Source organism: Labeo rohita, chromosome 7, assembly GCF_022985175.1.
Source record: "Labeo rohita strain BAU-BD-2019 chromosome 7, IGBB_LRoh.1.0, whole genome shotgun sequence".
Lineage (NCBI taxonomy): Eukaryota > Metazoa > Chordata > Actinopteri > Cypriniformes > Cyprinidae > Labeo > Labeo rohita.
In genome coordinates, this window is record NC_066875.1 from 29620796 (window position 1) to 29641828 (window position 21033).

General features: G+C 37.4%; 1 protein-coding gene across 1 annotated transcript in view; it reads left to right on the forward strand.

The window, feature by feature from the left end:
* The first annotated feature begins 282 nt into the window (after window positions 1–282).
* The window catches only part of itga11a (integrin, alpha 11a), a 47037-nt gene continuing 26286 nt past the window's right edge, over window positions 283–21033 (forward strand). Inside the window, 7 exon segments of the mRNA XM_051116197.1 lie at window positions 283–542; window positions 9526–9637; window positions 18376–18488; window positions 19587–19678; window positions 19881–19995; window positions 20359–20486; window positions 20568–20716. Of these exon segments, the coding sequence (XP_050972154.1) occupies window positions 491–542; window positions 9526–9637; window positions 18376–18488; window positions 19587–19678; window positions 19881–19995; window positions 20359–20486; window positions 20568–20716 (761 nt within the window). The 5' untranslated portion in view covers window positions 283–490.

A 21033-nucleotide genomic window follows, 5' to 3' on the forward strand; every position in this document is an offset into this window, starting at 1 on the left:
CAAATTTCTGCATCTATCAAGATGGAGGGCATCTCTCCATACGTATGCAGTTTAAACTGCATGTTAAGCAAATGAGAAGATTCTAGCAGATCAGTTTTTTGTCATAGAGGTGATGTACAGTGATCCCTAAAACCTGAATTTCCAGATGCATCACAAAAAGCATTTTCAGGAGCACTGTGTGAGCTCATAACAGACTGACTTACATCAAGTACAGATGGATAGACAGACGAAGACACAAAAAGAAGGAGGGAGGAAGTGAGAGAGAAAGAAAAAGAGAGAAGATCTGTCTGTTGGCTGAATGAGCACCTCCTTTTAGTTTGGCCACAGTCCCCTCCTCCTTGCCTCAGATATAGAGTGTTTTTAGGAGCAGCAGAGTCAATCAGAGCTGGGTGTACAGGAGAGCGCACTGTCAGGATATTCCATCCTCACGCACGCGCACACACACATACACTAACACACACTCTCTCACGTCTCCCTCTCGCACACGCACATGGAGTACTACTGGATCCACCTACTCTGGATTCTCTGGAGCGTGATGCCAGGTGAGTTTGCATGCCTGCTTTCAATTAAAATCATTGCCAAGAAATGCAAAGTGGCAAGCAAATGCTCCATTGATACTACAAAACTCATTTAAACACTTTGCAACTTGAGATGAGAGTTTGGGATTGCATCCCAGTGCTGTGCATCTCCCACGTCTGCTTTCCAGTGTCAGGCGCTGTTAAACTGACCTCCCATGATAAATGGGGATGCTGGATTGGCTGTAGAATGGTAGGAGTTTACCCTTGCTCCAATTTCCATCTTAGCACTTGCATATTTTGGAATGAAAGGAGATGTTATCAGGAATATATTGGGAGTTCATAGTTTCCTCTGTCTGGGAAAGTTGTGGTGAGCACCAAGATTAAAAGCTCACTTGTGAAATGACACACTTGACAGCATTTCCGAGGACTTTGGCAGTTCAATGCTGTCATGGGTCAAGGGTTCCTGAGAAAATTTAAACCAAACTTGAATTTCTGTCCAGTCCTGTCATGCTTTGGGTCTTTTATTCAGTCTGTCCATCTCTTAAATATAGAAGATGATAAATGAGTATATATGAAGAGTTCAGAAATGAGATAATGATAGTGAGTGAATGCTCCTGACACATAGTATATGTCCATCAAATACTTTTACTTCAAACTCGCTAAATTCCAGCCTCAGACCAATCAGAAGCACCAGTACTTACATAGAAACCTATACAAAGTAGCCAGAAAGAAATGCTAATTTTAAAGAAATACGTCAGATGGATTTAGAGGATTTTGCATCTGAACTCTTCATATATATGAATATGCAATTGCTGGAACTATAGTAATAATGAATGGCCAATGTGTAAGACATTTATGTTGGTATGTGCAAACATGCACTTTTTTGTTGTTTAGTTTGTTGCTCATCTTGACCAGCTGCCAGTAAGCCAGCTGTGACTCAGGCTAACTTTAATCAAGTCCAGCAATGTAAACATTATACTAGTACAATAGTGTTATACTACTGCTGTACTCGTTTCAGCCTGTCTCTGGTCATATTAAATGTGGCCTGCGTCTGGAATTTCCTTTCAAATTAGGTTTTTTTTTTGCTTATGACCTTTTAAATGAGGCCAGTATCAGACGTTCATCTGAACAGGTTACACACTTAAACTGACCTGCTCTCATATACACTCTGGCTCATCGCAAGTGAGGTACAGTGTCATGACAAATGTTGCAATGACATGATGTCAAAACAGAAGGAAATCTGACCTGTTCATAGAACAGTCCATTCACACTACCATCCAATTATCAGAACAATTTTTTGTTTGAGTAGCCTTTGGAATTTTTGCCAGTTATGACATATATGCTGGGTTAATCCAGATATTACTCAGCATTTCTTGAGGTAATTTACTTAAGTATGATTACTTATAGCTCTGTGTTTGACAGTGAAAATACAGACGCAGGTAGGTAAATGTGACAGCAGGGTGAAGCAGTGGGTCTGTTCTGCACAACCAGTTGGTAATGACAAATTTGACTGCATTTGACACGTTGCTGAAAGACACTGTAATTTTCAGTAAGCAACTTTTCAGTATCTGCTCTGATGGATTAATTGAAGGATTCATCAGACAGGTTTAAACTAGTGACACCTGAGTTTTGGCGACTTTTTAATGATTCACTAAAAGAATCGACTCAGATGAATCTGTTGAATCAGACTAAACTGCTCGTGCTGTCAGTTTTAGTGTGCAGCTTGCAAGGAAAGGACAACTCAATAGAAATATTTGTCACTACATTCAATTCAGACTACAAACTCACATTCACAATTTAGGTTAAATCCAAAGTTCTGTCATGAAACTCTAGATGGCGGAGTTCGATATGTCTAACTCAATCTGGCATAATGACATCCTCACATGGTGCAGCTGATTGGTTCATTTGTATCAGCAGCCAATGAGCTTGCTGCTCAAATACTTGGTGCTTCAGAAACCCTCCATCTTCCCCAGCTCCACCTGCTAATGGGTGATTCATGTATGCTAGATATTGGGGTTATTCATATGTTATATGTGCAGCAGCAGTATTTCTTACATGCTCACAGCAGCATGTTGTGGATGTATTGGTAGTAGCGAGTCAAGCAGCAGCAGATCTATTTCGCCAAGACCAAATATTACATGCCAAATGTACATTACCATGCAAAACCCTCTGAAAGTTGTCATGATAGAAATATGATTTGTTTTGCTTTGGTAATAAATATAACTGCAATACGAACGATAGGTGAAATGTCGATTGAATAAAGGTTCAGTTTCTTCTGGTAAATGCTAGTTTTCTGGCAGGTTAAAACCTGTTTACACCAAGAACGATAATGATAGCTATAAATATATAAACTATATTTGCGTCCACACCAGTGAACGATAACTGTCTGGTTTTATGTTACTCTGTTTGCTGTGCAATGTCTGTTTGCTTCTCTACAATGTCACCTGCTATTTCAAATGCACAAGCCCTTTAAATATGAATAAAGTCTATTTAGCTGCCAGTGTTTTATCACTTATCAGCTGCAAAAAATCGTTCTGAAAGTGATCCCAATGATATCATTCCCCTGTAACGTTATCGTTATAGTCGTGGTGTGAACTCTGCAGTTCTCTTAAATTTAAAACAATTTTTAGAATGTTATCTTTATAGTTATAGGTATTGTTATCATTATCATTCTTGGTGTGAATGGGCCTTAATATTGTAAAAAAACAATACTGAAAAAATGTTTTAGAAATATTTTCACTCAGAAATTGATAGTAATTTTTAGTAACTTTTTTTTAACAGTGTATCTTTTCATCTTTCATTTGGTTTTGCAAGAGAGGTTTTTCTCTGGCACAAGCTGTTATTTAATCTGGCCCTAGATCTTAGTAGCAGCTGATTTATAGAACATTGTGATTAAAGATAAAATTATTGTGATCTCGGATGCTTTTACCTGGAATACTACTTTGGAAATAATAATTATAGAATACGGCTATTTTTTGGTGGGTGAGGAACTCCAGAGCTAGTGAGTAATGCCCGACTGTGGTATATGTCAGTCTGTTGATGCCACGTGCCTCACAGATAGTTTACTTTGACCACAAACCCAGTCATAGGCCACCAGGCTCATCCCCAGCTAGCCATCTCTCAGCAGCCCTTCAATGAGCTTTCCAGACCACAGAGCTCACAGTTGGAAAGTCAGCATGAAATGAGCAATGTCTTGTCATTTTATTCCTGATCTGTGAGTGTAACAGAATGTATATCAGTCCCTGAGGTGCAGAACGCATACGGTACAGTAAAAGCATAAAGCCCATGAGATCTTAAGCAGAAGAGCATTTCAAAGCAGCGCTTTGAGAGATGCGTTCCCGGCATGTGGAGTTTATTAAAAGCCAATCTGCTGGCCCATAATCCTCGCCAGTGGGCATCAGTGAGGCTCATTAGCATCAGGGCAGTTCCTCACGTAAATATTTGTGAAGGAGGGGAGAGATGACTGAGGGGTTAGCAGATGTTTAGAAGGGGATGTCTGTCGCATGTGAGCTTGTACACAGCTGCGTGTCTAACTGGGCCTTGGTGATGAATCAGTTGGTAGTTTTCTTTGGTGGCATTGATGTGGGGTTTGACTATGAAGCAGATTTGGTGGAGGGTTTGTGGTAGATATGTCCTAGACATGGTCATCAATGTTTTTTGACAAATGTTTTAATTTTGATCATGACCTGGGTTAATCTGATTACAATTTCAGTGTCCGGGCATGTGGCTTGAAGTGTTTTATGAAGTCTATTGTAATATATTGCAGCTGCCATTAACACACATCAAGACATTTTTGTCTGGGAGCAGCATCAAGCATGTGACCTTATGAAGATAAACAGGATGTAACACCTCTATTTTTGCAGCTGTCTTTCAGATGATGTTGTGTGTACTTGCTATAAACATCAACATTGTCATTACAAGATATTAATACATTTACACTTCAGTAGGTGTTTTAAGTTTTCAGTGAAGATGTAGTCTTTATATGAAAGCTGCTGCCTTTAATGTCAAGATAATGGAGAGAAATAGCTGAATGAGACTGGAACATGATGTAGGCCAGATTCAAACCTGCATCCCTGTGAACAGTTCTTCATATATCCTGAGAACATGCGTATTCTGATCACAATGCCATGGTTCTGTCAGGCCCTGGCAAATTGTTAGTCTTGGTGATGCATGGACATTCTCATAGACTGGTGCTTCTCTGTCAGTATGACTGTGGTGTGGCTCCTGTAGCTTGATTGCGGTCCAAAAGCAGCGCAGGCCTGGCCTGGACACAGAGCACAACCCTTGCAGCCACTGTATTGAGGTTTATTTATCTGGGCAAAAGAATCCACACACAGGAAACCCACTCTATAGGACCTGCTGATATTACAGAGAATATTAAAGTGTCTGCCACGTTAGGGCTTTTAAATGGAAACTAGAATCTTTCTACTCCCCTTCTTTCTCTGTCTTTTTTTCCTTAGGTTTTTTTCTTCTTCTTCTTCTTTTTTAAGGGTAAAGCTATTCTCAGTTGGTGTCTGGGACAATTTGGTTTCAGTAACAGACTGGATGCCTTAGATGTGTATTTAAACCCTTTGGAAAAAGTGATCAATGACTGTGGGAGAGAATTTAGGGGGAAAGTGTAGAAAAAGGTAACATTATCCAGCATGGTCACAGGTATTATTCAGCTTTTTTTCACTGGTCAGCACACAGATCTGTTTTTAGATTCATGCATGAGCAAGATTCTTATTTTGTTGACTATTCATGAATGAAGGCTTCTGGAAAAATATTTCGGAATAACATCAAAAGGTTCTGGATTTCTGAACAGTGTTGCAATTAGTGCAACAGTATGTAAATTATATGATTTCATATAAGTAACTATTTGAGTTTACAGTGCCTTGCAAAAGTATTTCATTTTTTTCATGTGTTATGTTGCAGACTTATGTTAAACTGCTTTAAAATTACTTTTTGTCCCACTTCCATTTACACTCTGTACACCATAACGACAAAGCAAGAAAACAGATTTGTGACAACTTTGTAATTTATTAAACATAAAACACTGAAATAAGTACATTGCATTCATAAGGGTATTCATACCCTTAACTCAGTACTTACTTGAAGCACCTTTACAGCCTCAGTTCTTTTTGGGTATGATGTGACAACCTTTGCACATCTGCATTTGGCAATTATCTGCCATTCACCTCTCAAGGTGGTGCCATCACCTCTCAAGCTCTGTCAGCTTGGATGGGGGCTGGCAGACATACTCAGGTTTCTCCAGAAATATTTGATTGCGTTCAAGCCAAGGCTTTGGCTGGGCCTCTCCAGGACATTCGCAGAGTTGTCTATAAGCCACTTGCTTTGTGCTTAGGGTCATTGTCCTGTTGGAAGGTAAACCTTTTGCCCAGTCTGAGGTTCTGAATGCTCTGGACCGGGTTTTCATTAAGCCTGTCTCAATGTTAGCTGAAAAAATGTCCCTCAGCATGAGACTGCTACCAGCACACTTTACTTTTGGGATGGTACACTGCAGGTGATGCCTGTTTCCTCCATACATGATGCTTGGAATTGAGGTTCATCAGACCAAAGAATCTTGTTTCTCACATTCTGAGGGTCCTTTAGGTGCAAATTCCAAGTGGGTTTTCATGTGTCTTCACTGAGGATAGGATTGAGTTTGGCCACACCACCATAAAGACCAGATTGGTGGAGTGTTGCAGTGATATTTGTCCTTCTGTAAGTTTCTTCCATCTGCATATATAATCATGGAGCTCAACTAGAGTGACCATCAGCTTCTTGGTCACCAGTATAACCAAGCCCCTTTTGCTCAGTTGCTCCAGGAGGCCAGCTCTAGGAAGAGTCCTAGTTGTTACAAGCATCTTCCATTATGGATGATGGAGGCTACATGCTTCTGTTAACCTTCAATGCAGCAGAATTTTTTTCTGAACTCTTCCCCAGATCTGTGCCTTGTTTCTGAACTCTACGGGCAGTTATTTTGACCTCAGGGCTTGGTTTTTGCTCTGATATGCATTTTCAGCTGTTAGACCTTTTCTAAGAAGTATTTGCCTTTCCAAATCATACTCATTCAAATGAATTTGCCACAAGTTAACTCCACTCAAAGTGTAGTAACATCTACAAGCAATATGAATGCTCCTGAACTAAATTTAAAGTGTTTCAGAAAAGTGTATGAATTCTGATGCAATGGAATCATTTCAGTTTTTTATTTCTAATAAATTTGCAGAGTTGCTACAAACCTGTTTTGTGCTTTGTCATTATGGTGTATGGAGTGCGGATTGATGTGGAAAAAAAGTCATTTTAAATCAGTTTAACATAAGGCTGCAACATAACAAAAAGTGAAAAGCTTGAAGGTGTATGAATACTTTCGCAAGGCACTGTATATGTGATTTTATATGAGTTTGTCAGTTCAGGCAGTTCATTTAATGCTTGATTTGTCTTTTTATGAGATTTTTGTCTGATATTTAAGAAAGCAGAAGGCAGGTGACAGCTTCGCTTATATAATACTGTTCAAAAGTTTGAATAACTCTGATGAGAATAAGTCTCTGTGTGTGTGAACCTAGACCAAACTGAGTTGTGAGTGACACAGTTCACAGGGGGATATGCACTCCTGCTCAGAATAATGCAGCAGTCACTGGCAGTGTCGTTCACAACTCTTCATCACTTTCTGTAAAAAGCAGTGACCAAAAATGAGGCTAGGAAAAACATATGGTCCACATTATTCCCTGGGCATTCTTGTGCTTTAGCAGATTAATGTGCAAAAATGCACTTACATCATCCCCGACACTACAGTAGCCTGTCATCATTCATTCTTTTGTCTACAGACAGAGAACGTGGGAAAGAGAAAAAGAATGAGAGAGAGAGAAAAGACACTTAATGCACTTCACTTCTCTTCCTCTCTTCTCTACTAAGAGGAAGATCTCTTCATCTCATCCATCAGTCATTTGCAAGATATAATGTGCTGAATGGAAACTGTACATCCTTGCATGAAGCAGACATTATACTTATCATCACTGTCATTAATAAACTATTTTATTTTCACTGGTGACAGCTGGAAAATAATTATTTTTAGAGGAGATAGATGTTTCTCCTCTGTTTTTTCCATTGGTACAGAAGCCAGACTGGAGACAAGGAGACATGGGGCCATCAGAGAAAATCAGGCCTTTCATAAGCTCCCATTGTATATTTTCTGCATCCTTGCCATTTTTGATTTATTTATTTTTTTGTCAAACATTCCTAGTCATCGGTTTCCAGGTGTGCAGGGATATGACATCCATATGCTGGCATTTAGAGTTCAGAGCATAGATTAACAGTGTAATCCAGTGTAATTCTCAGATAAATTAACCATTGTGTTTACACTTGGTTCAAAGTTTTTTTTTTTATATTTCTCAGTTCAGCACCTGCTTTAGATTTATTTTTAAGAGCTATATACTTTTGAATACTGATCTTTATGATGTGAGGTTGGAAAATATTTGCAAATTCATTAAAAAACACAATTATGTGACAATTTTTGCTCAAGCCTTTCTAGAAATATTTAAAGGTTTATTTCACCAAGAACTAAAAATTGTATTATTTTCTTGTCATCATGTCATTCCAAACCTATATGACTTTATTTCTTTATTCTGAACGCAAAAGATATTTTAAGAAATGTTTAAACTGTTTTTATCTACACAATGAAAGTCAATGGGGTCTAAATCAGCACCCTTTTGACCTTCACTGTATGTACAATAAATAAATACAAATTTTAAACCCTTTTCAGCATATCTTCTCTTGTTATCCACAGAAGAAAGTAAGCCATACAGGTTTGAAACAACATAAAGATGAGTAAATTCTAACAGAATCTTCAGTTTTTAGGTGGACTGTCCCTTTAATTAAAAAAAAAAAAAAAAACAGTCATTTTTTTCAGCCTTTGCTCCAGGTTAAGCCATAATTATGGTGCTGACAGGAAGAAACATAAAAGACAAAACAGTCTTTTAATTGTGACTGAAATTGGACCTGCCTGTAAGCTCTGTGAGTCAGATGTAGCTTCCTTACTTCTGTCTTTCTTTGACTGACAGACTGTCAATTTTGTTGTGATGATTGACAGCTTTATTGTTTAGTCTCATCCATAATGAGGTCCAATAGTCCTGTTTCTCCCACACTAGAGTGTATTGACACAGTTGGAGTGTGTCAGGTCAAGCAGTAAAAATCATGCAGGCTTCTCCATGACTGTGAGCATCAGGCTGATTGTGAAAGGGTTTCATCAGTAGACCTCCATGAATGTGTTTGTTAATCCAGTGACCAAGATCTTGTAGTCTTTGGGAGTCTGTCAAAGCATAAACAGAAGCCATACAGGCATGTTATATGTAAACAGAGACACCTCTAAGCTTTGATGGAGAGAAAGCAATTAAAAAGCCTGTTTTCAGAATGAGATGAAACCTCAGAACACCAGTGTAAATAGATTCTTTTCCATATGAGGAGGATTTCTGGACCACATCTTTAAGAACTTGCAAAAAGCCCAGTTAACACAAACCTATTATAAGTAATAGAGTTAATCACTGCTGCACAGTCACCTACACTGCAGGCAATATTCACAATATTTAGATTTTGGTATACATTTTCATACTCAGTTTTCCATGAGTCTGTGCATATTTGGCCTAAACCAAATCACATGGCAGATGATGGTCTATGAAACCAGATTCACTCTAGGTTGTTATAACTCAGTTTTGACGAAATAATTATTGCCCTTGCAAACAACATCCCTCTTTTTAAAGTTCAAAACATTTCAAAAACAAAAAACAATCTGTCATTTGCTTTCTGTTTGTCTGTTGTGTGGACACGATACAGATTACATCTAGTGTAGTTCATGACTGGAAAGTACTGTTCAGGGCTCTTTGTGCTGGCAGAAACTCAGTGTAGCCACAATTCAATTTTCTTAGTTTTGGGTCATTGCTGGAGCTCCTTGCCTCTGTTGCCAGTAAATGCAGTCTTATGTCCAAGCTTGCTGTGGATAGTTCATATTTGAATTGTTTGTGTCTGTTTACAGGGTTCCATGACTGTTTCAACATTGACACCAAAAATCACCGGATCATAAAGGGCCCCAGGCAGACACAGTTTGGCTACACTGTCCAACAACACATGGCTGGGGGACAGAAGTGGTAAGAAACACCACTTAGGTCATTTTCTGTACTCCTTTTTCCCCACTAAAGGAATAGTTTATCTCATAGTTTATCACACTCCCTTTAAGGCTAAGCAGCGAATCATGCTTCCTATGTTTTCACAGATTTTGACATCCTATGTTTTAGATGTCAAAAGCATTTTGATTGTGCACAAAATTATAGTTTTTAGTCACATTAATCTTTTAAAACAAAACATGCTCCTGTGTGTCCAGGTCTTTCAGCGAAGGAAGTGTAATTCAGAAAGATATAATTCAAAAAATAGTGAATTTGTTTTTCATTGCATCTCCCAAATCAACAGTAGATCTCAATGCCTCAGCGATTTGTAAAGTTTTCATCACAAGTAAATTTAGATCTCTTGTAAATGTAAAATCCACCTATGATGCTTTCACGGGCTTATGAGAATTGTAAGGAGTTTAACGTTTGTCGTCCATTACTGTGATATCATCATCTGTATTTGCTTTGGCAATTTGATTTAATTCTGGCATCTCAGTATGTCTGCTTGGCCACAGCTCACCTGAAACCCTGCCCAGAAGTCTGTATCTCTTGTGTGAAGTAATAAGTATGCCTGCAAAGAAAATCATTTTCTTTGTGTATCGGTGTAATTCACCTGAAATAAGTGTTAATGTACCACTCATGTTTGTTTAAGCAGCATGCAAGAGAATCCAGCTCATCTGCTTCTGTTCATAATGAGATTTGTTCACCCATTGTACCTGAGTTCATGAAAATGATATTTTCTATCTCACATTCCCTAGATAACGGCTAAATAGCTCGGTCTGTAGTTTAGCTGTGAGTGTGTTGTCAGTTTAGCTGGACTGATGTGTGGTGATATCAACAAAGACTTTCTCAAGTGAGCGGCTGCCAAACAGACCCCCTTTCTGTCCCTGCCCCATTCACACAGCATCTGGAAACCATTAACAGGCCAAAGGAAATTTTCAGTGTGGCATGTGTGTCTGGCTTGGCTCTTGTGTGTGTGTGTGTCACTTTAATTTTATCATATTCAAGTTTTGTTTGGGAGAGTTGTGTGTTGTGAAAAGGCACTAAACAACATTCACAAAAGCAGACTCTGTTAAAGACACGCACATCAGCAAATGCTAACAGACTAAACTACTTATAAAGCCAAGACAAAGCAATTAAAAGGTCAGGATTTTGTTATACAGGTATATTTTAAACAGCAGCATGCTGCAAACAGTTAAAAGTAAAATCTGTTTATGTGTATGCAATAGAGAGAGCATTAGGGAGACTGTGTTGTGTTTATCCTGGCATGACTCAGGCAGTAGAAGAGGAAAAGGGTTTTGCTGGAATTGGCTATAGACAGTAGCTAATCACCATTATGCGGTAAGGCTACCTCAGGTCGTTTGAACAGGGGAACCGTTTTGGACACTGCTGGCTATTTACTTATGCATGTGTGTGTATTGGTGCTCTCGCACAGTCTGACTCAGGAAATGTCTTGATTAGCACAGTCAGATCCTCAGAGGAGAATGTTTAGTCCAAGAAAGTAATGGAGTCTTGCTGTGTCTCACCTCTCTCACAACCCCAAAGCCTTTCAGTGTGCATAACACACACAATACATTCACTCGGAGAGTTCAAGCTCTTTTTCATGCAGGCTTCAGTGCAGAATACCTACACTGTTATATTCAGTGAAGTGATGGGGGTCCATAGAGATTTGTTTCATGGAGTCACTTGCCTTCAAATGTTTTGACATTATACTTGACTGAGGGTCTATGGAGGCTTGCTTCTGAGGTAGGGCCATAGTCCCTTGTCTTCTGAGGAAGGGGGCACACTAAGTTCCTCTTCTGTATAACTTACTAATTGGGCCCAAAAATATCTCATATCATATCATATCGTATTTATAGGTTTAAAAGGTGTGATTTTTACTAAAATAAAATTATTAAATTATGAAAAATCTGCAAATAATGTGTTTTTTTTATTTAACTCAAAAACTGAGGTCACCATCTCAGATCTCACACGAAAAACAACACTACAGCCAGTTATTCTACTTTAAAAATGTGCATTCTGTGTCGGAATGTCTGTTGTTTTTTGATCAATGTGATTCCGCCCACGGCCAGTTTAACCAATAGTATTTCGATACCCTGGGTTGCCAGTTGGTGGAAAACACAGCGTATTGAAGCCATTGAAGGCAACAAATGAACTGGCTCAGAGATTGTTGATTCTACCCAACCTAAATAGCCTTGGCATCCATTTAAAATGTTCTATGACCAGAGGCATGTTAAAATGTGGATAAATCAACTCATAGACTTGCAGTGTAGGGCACATTGCCTTCCATTGTTAGCTGCAGTCATTCCTGTTGCATGTCCTCAATTTGACAACCCGTGTGAGTGTCGAGTCTGAGGAGGAGGGGGCGGGTGAAACAATGTTTTGAATTTGGAATGCAGTACTCATTTCAACCACTATCTGCTAGCTGTAAGTATAAATATAATGCTAAAATGTGCCCCTGGAACACTAAACCAGTCGTGAGTAGCACAGGTATATTTGTAGCAATAGCCAACAATGCATTGTATGGGCCAAAATTATCGAGTTTTCTTTTATGCCAAAAATCATTAGGATATTAAGTAATCATGTTCCATGAGGATATGTTGTAAATTTTCTACCGTAAATATATCAAAACTTAATTTTTGATTAGTAATGTGCATCGCTAAGAACTTCATTTGGACAACTTTTAAAGGTATTATTAATATTTTAATTTTTTTTGCACCCTCAGATTCCAGATTTTCAAATCATTAACAAACCACACATCAGTGAAAAGCTTATTTATTCAGCATTCAGATGACATATAAATCTTAATTTTAAAAAAATCACCCTTATGACTGGTTTTGTGGTCCAGGGTCACAAATAATGAGTCAGATTCTAAAAATAGTATAACTATTTTAGTACTATGCTTTTCCAAACTCTACTTTCTATTTCTTTCTCTTTCTCTTTCTCTTTCTCTTTCTCTTTCTCTTTCTCTTTCTCTTTCTCTTTCTTTCTCTTTCTTTTTCTCTCTTTCTCTTTCTCTTTCTCTTTCTCTTTTTATTGGTGCAGTGAGGGCCCTATCACAGCAGCATGCAGTGGAAAGAGGTGTTATCCCAGTTTCTGAGGCACAGAAGGGGTTTAGTGGTGTAGGAAAATGGGGGAAAGGGTCTGGCAACACACACATCAGCTGTGGTTACTGCTGTGGAAGGGAGTATGTAGTCATTGTTCTCTCATATTTTTCTCTTTGAGTTGTAACATTATGTTAACATATGCGTTTTATTCCAGGTCAGTACACCAGGATTGTTTAGAATAAGTTCACTATACATGTTCCAAGACACAGGCATTGCCCTGCATACTGTAGATTGGAACAATCTTAAAAGTTGCTACCATATAGCAACATAATTACAGGTTAGGAACTTTGAAATGTTCAAAGTGCCACAAACCACTAAACAAGCATGTTCAATTTTATTTTAAATCAGAACTGCATACATTTTTTTTTACATTTGCATGTCACACAGAGTGAGCTGAACTCAGTAACTTGTATCACTATAGAGAAATTTGAGCTTTTCAGCTCTGTGATGATGATAAAAGCAGATCTAGCTCCATCCAGCATTCATTGCACAACACACAGGGAGCATGTGGGAGTTTTGGGGCACAGGAAAATTTAATGGGTAATGAATATTTTGACTATTCCCAGAATCTGTTGTTCTGATGTACAGGGCTGCTGTGTTTGCCCTCTTTTAAGTATGACATATTTAACATGAAAAGTGTGTTTTACACTTATTCCTATTTTTCATTCTGTTTTGCATTGTTTTAAATTGATTTCTTTCCTCTATACACTACCACTCAAAAGTTTGTGGCCTTTTTTACATTTAAAAATGTCTTCTTTTTCTGTAATGGCAACAAGTTATTAGTGTCACAATAGTGTTAAAATAGTTGTGTTGCTTAACATTTTTGTTGAAAACATTTTTAAGGTTCTTTGATGAATAGAAGGTTCAAAAGAAGTAAACAAATGAATGAATGAATGAATGAAACGAAACAAAATCCTGCTGACCCCAAACCTTTGAACGTAAGTGTATAAGATATTTATAAATGTCAGAGGTCAAATAGCAGAGTTCTTAAAAGCTACATAAAATAATCGGCAGCCATTATTACCTTCTGCTGTTAATAATCCCAAATGGAACAAATTTGAAATGCTTTTTCATTCTGCCTCCCACTTTCTGCTGTAGTTGTTTAGATAGAAGCGGATCACAGCTCATAGATGGAGAGAAAACTTTTAAAACTGTAAGGCAATAAACAAGCCGAGTTTGATTATGACTTGCATGTCTATTATGACTTGGTTGTCCATGATGGTGTTCATGGATAAAGTTAACAGCATACTCTAATGACCTTATCAAATATACACAAATGCAATTATGTAACAGACATAAATTCTTCTCCTGATGTCTCTCTGGCTGCCAATGGGATTTCTTTTCCTGGGTGGCCATGCGCTGACACTTGCACATCCACAGAATTGGCCTGATAGGTCCCTTGGGATGCACATACAGACAAACGTGGACACATATGTACAGCCCGTTTATTTTTGAAAGGTTGCAGTTTGAATTCCTTGCTGAGTTTTGACTTTTGTCTGGCCTGTGACCTTTGAATTCTTTAAGCAGCAGGAGGGTTAAAGCGTTCTTCATTTCTAGTCTCTAGACTCAAACAAGCCTTCTTTCACACTGGTCTAGGAAAATTCATCTGTACATGAATGCCTTGGTTAACAAAGCAGTAATGATTAGATGAAATCAACATGCGCAGTAATAGTTTTGTGGGTTTGAGGATGTGGGGTGAGTTGCTATAGTTACTGCCTTTACTATGAAGAAATAACAGCACAGAAGTGTTGCGTTTCATTGTAATGTCAGTCTGATGAGGTTCTTGTGATGTTTGACGTGCCCTTTTAACATAATAACACCCAGGCCGTGAGAAGGATAAAGCATTTGTGGATCATCTCTTCTTTTCTGTCCCATCATATATGAAAGTAATGAAACGCCATATCAGTGGACTCGCTGGCACTTCATAGACTTCAGCACCATGGTACCATGAGCAAAGTCTTTTCTCACTCTCCAAATGTGAAAAACATTTGGCTATTAATGGCAAACCCTTTCCTCTTCGATTTTTCCAAAGGATCTGGGCTGCTAGTACAGCATTTTGTGGGAGATTAAATATGTAAAGGTTGTGTATTAGCGAAGCTGTTTCATTCAGTGCTATTAGCCTTTTGTAGCCCTGCCATGGAGAAAAAAACGTTAGACCTTAATGAGTCTAAGCCTGATTGTTTTAACAGCTCACTGTGTCATTACCCTGGAAGTTGACTAGACCGTTAAATCACTGCAACAAAGGTCCTCTTTCTCATGCTCATCTCTCTATTTCTCTTTCATACTTCCTTCTTCTCTTTTTTTATTTAGGTAAGTGTGTCCTGAGCTGAACTCAAGTATAAAATATTACAGTATTAATAGCAGCGAAAATATGCACACAGTCTGAGCTCCCTCAGTGAAAAGTATTTCCAGAGACGTTTGAAAATGTTTAGATGAACTTTTAACTGGAGACGTCTGTAAGCTTATTTCCTTATTTCGTGCTTATTTCAAATCTGTGTCAAACTTAGAGTGTTTATCCAAAAAATTGTTATATCACAGACATTTCATATTTACGTATGAAACGGTGTTAAACTGTCCCTGTCAGTTCCTTTTGTTTATTTGATCATTCTGACTGAAGTCAGGCTGAGCAGTAGGACATGTGCAGTGCTTCTTGTTCTACTTTATTTCTTAATTCCACTGTAAATAGCCTGTGGGTGTCTTATAATTGTATTTGAACTGAAATGGGTAAAATCCATTTGTTTGGGAAGCTGGATCCAGATTTTGTTGGAATGCTTCCCTGGTGAAGCTTGCCAAACAGAGAAATATTTTCTCGAGGGGCCCATGATGTTGACCCCTGGCCTATGGCAGAACACTCATGGAGGTCTGGATCTGCAGTAAACTAGTGTCAGATATCACTTTCTGAATCGCTCTGTCCCTGAGTGGGTATTGCTGCTGTTTAGAGCATTAACCTTTACCACCTGTCAGAATCAGCTTTAGATGTGCTGATTATTGGCGTGTGTGAGATGCAGTGTTCACTGTTTTCTTTGTAGCAGGATGCGAGAGTGCCTTTGTGATTTGAATATTTCATGTATAATACAGAAAGAACAGATGTTTTCGAACTATGCCAGGGATCATCAAATATGATGATCTTCCTAAAATATAAAAAGCAGCTCTATATTTTCACATAGCCCCATTTATACTGCGTCAAGTCAAGTGAGCCTTAGTGGTATTCTGCTATATGTGGAACGAAATGTCGTGCCTCACAGACCATGTGCTACATATTTAAACATACATAAATCTACACATACAGTAGCGAACCTATTGAAGAAGTAATCTGACTATAATATACTTTACATAGATACTTTGCATATGCAGTTCTTTAATATTTACGCATGTAACAACACGTAGTGCAGTGGTACATAAAAACAACAAACGGCGCAAAAATGGAAACAATCCACAAAATCCAAATTGTAAGCAATATGGATAAACGATTTTGTTGACATCATCCTGCACTGCAGCTTCTTATAACATTTTCTGTCCAATCAAATGCTCTCTAGAATCAGAAGCATCTCGCCTCCTACACTATAAATAGACACTGAAGCTGCGGATGAAATGGGTCACTTCTTCACAGAATTAGTATTTTCTGTATGTTGAATTGCAATATATGGGGATAGGGAATGATTAAGACAGTTGTTTTAGAAATTAATTTATTAGCTGTTTATGATCATTGTCAAAAGCTAAAATAATTTAATAAAATATTCATAGCTCTATATAAATACATATAAAATATAGCTCTATATAGCTGCATTGCTAGTCAAAAGTTTTTGAACAGTAAGATTTTTAATGTTTTTTAAAGAAGTCTCTTCTACTCACCAGGCCTGCATTTAATCCAAAGTACAGCAAAAACAGTAAAATTCTAAAATATTTTTAGTATTTAAAATAACTGCTTTCTATTTGTATATATTTTAAAATGTCATTTATTCCTTTGATTTCAAAGCTGAATTTTAGCATCATTACTCCAGTCAAGATCCTTCAGAAATCATTGTAATATTCTGATTTGCTGCTCAAAAACATTTATTATTATTATTATGCTGAAAACAGCTGACTAGATTTTTTTCAGGTTTCTTTGATGAATGGAAAGTTCTGAAAAACAGAATTTATCTGAAATAGAAATCTTTTGTAACCTTAAAAAATGTCTTTATCACCACTTTTGGTCAATTTAAAGCATCCTTGCTAAATAAAAGTGTTAATTTCTAGCATTAATACATCCCCCCCAACTCAACTGTTTTAAATATTGATGATAATAATACAAAAATGTTTTTTTGAACAGCGAATCAGCATATTAGAATGCTTTCTGAAGGATCATGGAGTAATATATAACTATATTATTTAATACAACTATATTAAAATATATTGTCTCTTTTTTTGGTGTTTATTTTCTTTAAGCTCATGTTTTGTTTTGTTTTGTTTTTTGAAAGGTCCCCTAGCATTCCTTTGCAGCCCCTGTTCTATATAACCTTGAACTAGAAATCAAAATATTAAGATTCAAGGTTCCAAATATTTATATTCTTACTTCAGATTAATAATGTAACCTACTATCAAGATTAATAAATTCTTCTCTAAGCAATGAGAACAGAATGTCTCTGAGTTAAAATCACTAAGAACTGATATGCTACTCTTAAGAAATCATAGCGTTTTACGTAAGAGCTACTCTTTAAAAGGCTGACAAATAACCAGAGGATCGTAAAATAGCTCTTTTGCAGTAAATGGACTTTTGATTGGTTTAGTTTTACTGTCAATCTCTGACCTCAGTGTAGAGATACTGCCATACGTCTAACAGACTATTTAATGATCTCTTTTCACCATGAACTAATTATGAAGTTCTAAATGACATTTAAGAGCCCATCTTGACCTGGCACAGGCATGTAAATACAAAGTCAAGCAAGTTTTTATCTCCCTTGAGACCACTATGAGCATGAAGGAATTCTCCGTGTCCTGCGTAAACATTTGAAAATACACATCTTGCTGTGTTTAAGGATGCCTAGTCTTCCAGTGAGCTGCGACTAGTTAAATGAGTCCTCTACGGCTACTTAGTGAAAGTGACGGCCTTTGCTATTAAAAGAGCTTCTGAGAGCCGTGAGAAGTACATACAGCTCCCTACAGTGCTACTGCTACTGCATCTGAGTGATATGTGGCCCTGATTGCTCTCTGCAGGAGCAGTATTACGTGTTAAGCATGCCAGCGTTAATGGAGCGATGTGTTTAGTCAGTCTGGGTTGTAGGATACATATTTCAACACGCACACAAACAGATCTCAGCAGAGTCTCACATACCTAACCACCCTGCGTGCTTCCATCGATACATTACCTCAGATGTCAACATTCAATTTAAACCTGTTTAAACATTCCTTTGCCAGTAGATTCCACTCACCTGCCATCTCTCATTGATTCACTTCCTCTAACCTCCTTTAAACGGCCCTGTTTTCAGAGGGAGCTTAAATCAACAGGCTTCTGGCTGTATTATTTACAAGGAAGTGGATCACACACCTGCTTGTGCGTTTCTTCTGACGTTTCTGTTTGATGAATATTGTACCGTGTCAAGGGTGATATTTATATGTTTGAGTTGTGGATGTTTCTAGGTTACTGGTAGGAGCCCCTCTGGAAACAAATGGACAGCATCAGACAGGAGACGTGTACAAATGTTCCTTAAGTAGAAGATCTGGAGGACCCAGCTGCACCAAACTCAATCTTGGTATGATGATTGTCTCTTATATTTATTTTTTTTTGTAAAATATTCCTTAAATTTAGTCAGTATTTTGTCATGCTAGTTTGATTAAAATGGCATATATTTTTAGTCCTAACATTTCAGTTTAGAAAAATATTGCTAAATTTGTTTTTTAAACATTTTATTAATTCAACATATGAAGAATATTAAAATATTAATATTAATTCAATATATCAAAACATGAAAACTGTCCTTGTGAGATGACATTATAATGAGTGCACTTCTGTAGCACAATATCACAAAATATTTATGCTTTTAGTTATTCATGTTGAGCGGTGTTGTAGATGTAATATTAATGATTTTAGAGTGTATTCACATTGTGACTTAGACATTCTGATTAGCACTGAAAGCTTAAATTTATTTGTGCGTGTAATTTTGATGCTTGAAATTTTTTTGATTAAAAAACTGTGTTAGTCCATTGTTAAAACTGTATATTATTTTCAGATTTTATTGAATAATCCTTCATTATCGTTGGCAAAATTAAACAACTCTTTGTTAAAAATTTTCATTAGTAATTTCGTTAACAGAATTGGTACTGTGTGACTGTGCATTCTAATCACTAGATATAAATTAGAATAAATATTTTTGTAATTACACTTCAAACACATTGTTATTATTTACTAGCACCAAATAATTACTTTACAAAGCTGCCACAATAAGGGTTAGAGTTGCAATTTGGCTAAAGTGTTACCAGGCATGCCTTGTGAAAAGCAAAGGGGGAAACACATTGATTCATTCAGATGCACTCCTGATCTGTAATGAAGTTTACATGTGGGTTTTCCTTAAAGAACACAACATCTATGTTAAGCATATGTGTTCTATATAATGTTAAGTGTGTCGATACAGCCTTTCTGCCAGTTTCAATATGTGCGTGTGCATAGATGCACACACATAACAGATGCATGCTGCAGATAAATTCAGGAATGTCTAGACAGGACTAACAGATATTTTTACGGTTAGAGGAAGTCTTTCTGTGAAGTACATATGCCACATATGGACCGTGGTCAGATTTAATAGCACAGCCTCCACATTTGCAACATTTGTTCATTTTTTTTTTTCCTTAAGGAAGGATATCGTTGACAAATGTCTCTGAACGAAAGGATAAGATGAGACTTGGAATGACCCTTTCATCCAACCCTAAAGACAACAGCTTTGTGGTGAGTTTAGACGTCTGGTTAGATAGTTAATAATGCGTATTCAGTGCTATATTAAAGTCATCTGGCATTTAAACGGTCTGCAACACTAATACTATTAAGTGTTTAAACACCATCCGTTCCTTGTGGAAAGCTAATTATAATTGATGATCTTGATGTAAATCATAAATGCATTTATTAATGGTGCGCTTGTGATAATTGACAGGCCTGCGGTCCCCTTTGGTCGTACGAATGTGGCAGCTCATACTACAGCACTGGAATTTGCTCCAGAGTAAACGCCAGCTTTAAATTTTCCCGTACTATCGCTCCTGCCTTCCAAAGTAAGCACATGCACCTGCACCTTCGATTTAACTGGGACAGTTTTTGCAGTTAATTTCAGTAATATGTCTCCACTTTCTGCCTAAACCATGGACTTTATTTTTATGCTGAATTTGGCCATGGCAGTTTCTAGATCTGCCATAGACAATATATTGTGAAATTAATCTTCTTTTTAAAAAGAAAATGATCTTGACTGCTCATAAAGAGTTGAGTTGTTAAATCTTTCCTTTTTTTTAGCTTTTTGACCAAAGAATCACAGACCTTGTTTTTTAAATTAATCACTAAAATTCGCTTTTGAATAGAAACTACCGTTTTATGTGCTTTATGTGCCAAAGGCATCAAAAACATCTAATTTCCTCTTTTAGGGTGTGAGACATACATGGACATAGTGATAGTCCTGGACGGATCAAATTCAATCTATCCCTGGAATGAAGTTCAAGACTTCCTAATCAACATCCTGCGGAAATTCTATGTTGGACCAGGACAGATTCAGGTGTTTTAGACTTTCTGTACAATGGCAATGTGAAATATCAAATGGTCTATATATCAAATGTGTGGATCATGTGCTTGTCAGGTTGGAGTACTGCAGTATGGAGAAAAGGTGGTGTCCGAGTTTCAGCTGAATGACTTCCGCTCTGTGGAGGAAGTGGTCCAAGCAGCCCGTAAGATAGGCCAGCGAGGAGGAGAAGAGACCAACACTGCGCTGGGAATCAGTGTTGCACGGTACTAATAAAATAACTGTATATACAGTTGAAGTTAAAATTTTACATACACCTTGCAGAATCTGCAAAATGTTAATTAATTTACCGAAATAAGTGGTCTCTTACAAAATGCATGTTATTTTTTATTTAGTACTGACCTGAATAAGATATTTCACATAAAATACATTTACATATAGCCCGCAAGAAAAAATAATAGTTGAATCGATAAAAGCGACCCCGTTCAAAAGTCTACATACGCATGATTCTTACTACTGTGTTGTTACCTGAATGATCCACAGCTGTGTTTTTTTTTTGTTTAGTGATAGTTGTTCATGAGTT